Raw genomic sequence first — 4,623 nt, forward strand, 5'->3', positions numbered from 1 at the left:
AAAGACGTCTTTAAGATAGGGCCTACGTTCATAAATAAGTTTTATAGCTCCATCAGATAGTACAGTGTATTTTAAGAATGAGTTATGGTTGTGTTTTGGGTTTCATTGAGACCAAACCTCAGGCATAAATTGTTCTTCCGAAACACCCACAGAGTGAGCTCTCTTTATATTTTTCCTCCTCTCAGATTTTGTCAAAGCGCACCGGGATGTGCTTGGGCCAACTGCGCTGTCAGTCAAACCCACGGCCGCTTCGCCATTGGCTGGATTTGTCCCGGTCCCCGCCCCTATTGGCCGACAGCAGCGTTGAAATGACACCGTGGGAAAGCTGCGCGCTTCAAACGGAGGCGCTGCGGGCAAACCTGGACAGACGCACGTCTGGCAGACAAGGACTGAACACACTGAGGGACTATTGTGGACCATTGAAAATGAAGAGGAATCACGACTTTAGCTCCTCGGACAGCGAGCTGGATGAGACTATAGAGGTGGAGAAGGAGAGCGCAGATGAAAATGGGTAAGTTTGGAGTTTAATTGGCTCTGTTTGTTTTTTTTTTCACTTTTTTTTCTTTTCTTTATGAGATTCAGGTTAGAGGATAGTGAAGTGCGCAACACGGCTGTAAAAATGAACTACCATACGATTTATGTTTTTTTTTTATGTTTTTTTTTTTTTTTTTAATGAAACCTAAAGTCAAGATTGCAACTGAAATCTTCGCTTTTTCTCACCTCTTTTAGGGACATGAGCTCTCCTCTCGGCTCCATGTCTCCCACAACATCAACTCAGGTGCAGGCGAGAAAGAGACGTCGAGGGGTAAGTGAATCTTATTAATATATTTACCAAGGAAAAAAAGGAATCCATTTGATTCTTCATACGCTACTATTCTGTAAATATCTAAAGGACGTTTGATGTGTCTCCTCAGATCATTGAGAAACGGCGCCGGGACCGGATCAACAACAGTCTGAGCGAGCTCCGCAGGCTGGTCCCCAGCGCCTTTGAGAAACAGGTGAGAACAAACAGATGTGTAATATTTGTACCAGCAAACATAAAAAAAAACACTTTGTCCATAATGTAACCATCTGGTTTGTATCTAATTTGATCCCTTTTCTCTCCCTTTCACATTAAAGGGCTCAGCCAAACTGGAGAAAGCAGAGATTCTGCAGATGACTGTTGATCATCTGAAGATGCTTCATGCAGCTGGAGGCAAAGGTGAATAAAACACCCCACACTTGTTGCATTGACACACTGGGGATAAAAAATCTGGACATGAAATAGTTTCCAATTGGTTTCCATGAAAATTTAAGAAAGAAGGTTATGACTGAATCATGAAAATGTTTTTTTCCAACAGACCTGGCAAATAAAATCTTACTTTATTTACTCTGTCAGGCTTCCAGAGCCGAGGGCATATTGATTCATGTCAGAGCTCCTTCCAATCTGGACAAACTTGTTTTGGACAAACTTGCACATCAGCTGACTCTGTAACTAATCAGCTGTCGTCTTGCTCTCCCCTCAGGTTACTTTGACGCCCATGCCCTGGCGATGGACTACCGCGGCCTGGGCTTCAGGGAGTGTCTGGCGGAGACGGCCCGCTATCTCAGCATCATCGAGGGCTTGGACAGCACGGACCCTCTGCGCATCCGCCTGGTCTCCCACCTCAACAACTACGCCAGCCAGCGGGAGGCTCACTCCGGCCTCAGCCACCTGGCCTGGGGGTCTGCGTTTGGATCCCCCCCTGCCCACCTCGCCCACCCCCTCCTCCTCCAGCACCAGCAGGGGGCACCGTTGGCACCTTTACCCCGCAGCACCACCAGCAGCCCGCAGACCCCTCTGTCGTCCGCGTCCACCTCGTCCACCTCGTCCTCCTCTTCGTCGTCCTCGTCCTCGTCGGCCGCAGAGACTCACAGGCGCAGCAGCAACGCCACCCCCCACTCGGACCAAGGCCCGATCCGCGTCCCCCCAACGACCGCCGCTCCCACCACCGTCCTGCACCACGCCCTGGTTCCCTCGTCAGCATCCAAGCTCTCCCCTCCCCTCCTCTCCTCCCTCTCGGCGTTCCCTTTCCCCTTCAGCGCCTTCCCCCTCATCTCTCCCGCCGCCACCATCAGCCCCCCGGCCCCGACATCCAGCGTGGGGAAACCCTACAGACCCTGGGGGATGGAGATAGGAGCTTTCTGACTGAAGTGAGCACCTCGACACAGCCTGCGTATAGACTCTACTCACTACCCAGCTGAGCTGGACTGTCAAGAACAAGACTTTTTATTTTCCCTTCTAAGAAAGTACTATTTTTTCTATGATGTTGACATCCCACAGAGGATATGCCTAGCTATAGGATTTGTATTTTCTTGCTAACGTATTGTGTTTTGTATAGACGAGAAAACGGCGAGGAGGGAGACCACGACTAAAAAAGCAGCACAAGTGATTTATTGTGTTGATTGGTCTGTGTTCCTGCCCACCCCTTTAGAAGTTTTCACCCACTGCTGTCAGCCTATCAGGAATGGCTTTTCCAGATGGTCAAGCAGTTGCCGTCCGTCAAGTTCCTGGGCGAAACTGTCCCCCCCTTTGTTCCCCCCTCCCCACCCGAGCTGAAACACCCAGTGTTGATGCCCTGGTTATACAGAGAGAGGGTGGTGTGAAAGGAGGGCTGGAGGTGGTAGAGTCACCCCCTTTTTACAGCATTTTATGGGGTGGAATAACCGAAACCAGGTGTTTGTTTGACTAAATACTGGGAACAGAAGTTAGCTACCAGCTTGGTTGAAATAAACTTAACCATGATTTACCCACAACCTCTTGATGTTCAGATGGCGCTCTATTGTTTAAGCTTACTTCCTCAAGTTATGTTTCCTCTCTACAGTAAATTCTTCTTAACAATCAACGCTTCACACATGTTTTACCTGTTTTTACCAGCTTTTCCAGTTTTTTCTTATGTAAATGATGTTAGGAGGATTTTTATGACCTTGTCTCTTGTGTTTGCTCAGCAGAGCAGCGTTGTCAATCAATATTTACAAAGAGGGAGTCATGCTTTATCCATTTAAAGCAGTTAAAGCAGTAAAACAAGGCAGAACTGTTTTGTTTTCATCGTTATTCTCTTTAGAGACATTTAGAAATTCTAACTCATTGCTTCCCCCCTGATGTTTGTGGCTCTCCTGATAAGCATCACTCTGAGTTTGTATATTTCATGGTTTTACAAAACACAAGCGAGCACTGACAAATCAGACTTTTCAGCTTTTCAAAGTTGTTGCTGGTCGTGATGACAACTTCCCTGTAATAAAAAACTTCTGATAAATCACCTGTGGCTCTATCAGTGTGTGTTCTTCTTATGTGAGCATTTGCATGTCTGTTTGTCCAAGAGTGTCTGAATGTATTGTTGTGGTCATGCACCGTAGTTGTTTTCATGTGTGCATAATGTGTGTGTGTGTGTGTGTGTGTGCACTCGCAGTACGTGGCGACGCCTGGTATCAGATGAGGCTGCTTGTTTCTCTCAGCAGCCCTCTGTGTGTGCACAGGAAACCATTAACAAGGAGGGGATATCCTGGACAATAGCAGCCTGGCTGGCCCCATGCGCTCCGTGGGAACTAGAGGAGGAGGAAAGAGGGAGGGAGGGAAGGTTGGAAGAGGATGAAGAAGCAGAGGAAGGAGGGATTGAGCAGAGAGTAGGAGATGGAGGGAAGAAAGGAAAAGGAGAGGGAGGCCAAAAGGAGAGAGCAGGAGAGAGAGACTGAGAAACTGTGAGAAAGGAAGTGTGCAGAGAACGGTTTTGTCTCCCTGCCATCGTTTCAGCCTGCACCAGCTGCACCTTCTGTTCTCGGCTCCTACACGCCGTCTCTTCGTCTGCTGGACCCAAATCTTTCTCCCTCGCCAAAATATCCTTCCCTCTTTCATCTATTTGTCTCTCTCTTTCCCCTTTGATCTCTTTCGTCATTCTCCTGAACCTTTTCCTCTATTGCTGAGGATGATGCAGGGCCAGGTAGTGATGTAAGCCTCACTGCAGCCAAAAGCACAAGGTCCATCACATTTTCAGGCAAGACAACTTGTCTTTTGTCTCCCCCTGCTGGTCATAAATGGTACTTCAACACTGTGCAGGAAAAAAACTTGTTAGGATTCATAGAAATATGGGATGTCTTTATCTCATTGAAAATAGCCACACCATAGAGTAGCAATACTAAATATCAAATTTAACTTGAATGTACTAATATTGCTGAATAGCACACTACAATATATATGCGAAATTATTGGATTAATGCCCATTATTTAGATTATTATTTATTACCTTGATCAGAATTATAATGTTGTAGCACGTAAAGTTGGAGCTAATTTTAATATTCTAATACATGTTTATTTGTCATTTGCTTTCATACAAATGAAACTAAAATGTATATCTACTAAAATGGACTATACCTTTAAGTATAGTTTGGTAGAGGAATAATAATTCTTTACTGTTACTTTTTTATATCTTTATCAAAGAGTAGAAAGTGGAAATACTCACATACTCAAGTGAAGTGCAATGTCTGTACTTGAGTTAAGTATACGTTTCTCAAAATAGTAGTACTTAAATACAGTGACAGATGTAAATATTACATTTATGTATATAAAGTCAGATTTATTATAGTTCAGCTTTATATTTTAAAATGTCA

General features: G+C 45.4%; 1 protein-coding gene across 1 annotated transcript; it reads left to right on the plus strand.

The window, feature by feature from the left end:
• The first annotated feature begins 336 nt into the window (after positions 1 to 336).
• Positions 337 to 3,278, plus strand: hey1 (hes-related family bHLH transcription factor with YRPW motif 1). The gene is made up of 5 exons (XM_085791638.1): positions 337 to 511; positions 730 to 805; positions 915 to 998; positions 1,120 to 1,201; positions 1,506 to 3,278. The coding sequence occupies exons 1-5, from the start codon at positions 426 to 428 to the stop codon at positions 2,165 to 2,167; spliced, it is 990 nt and encodes a 329-aa protein (XP_085647764.1). The 5' UTR covers positions 337 to 425; the 3' UTR covers positions 2,168 to 3,278.
• Positions 3,279 to 4,623: the final 1,345 nt, after the last annotated feature.

Source organism: Trachurus japonicus, chromosome 11 (assembly GCF_045865225.1).
Source record: "Trachurus japonicus isolate A0001 chromosome 11, Traja_1.0".
NCBI classification, from domain to species: domain Eukaryota; kingdom Metazoa; phylum Chordata; class Actinopteri; order Carangiformes; family Carangidae; genus Trachurus; species Trachurus japonicus.

Bases quoted from the DNA above. Each gene is read 5' to 3' on its own strand.
- hey1 (XM_085791638.1), top strand. From the start codon at position 426: ATGAAGAGGAATCACGACTTTAGCTCCTCGGACAGCGAGCTGGATGAG. The intron at 806-914 runs GTAAGTGAATCT...GTGTCTCCTCAG, and splicing joins CGAGAAAGAGACGTCGAGGG to ATCATTGAGAAACGGCGCCG. The intron at 999-1,119 runs GTGAGAACAAAC...TTCACATTAAAG, and splicing joins CCAGCGCCTTTGAGAAACAG to GGCTCAGCCAAACTGGAGAA.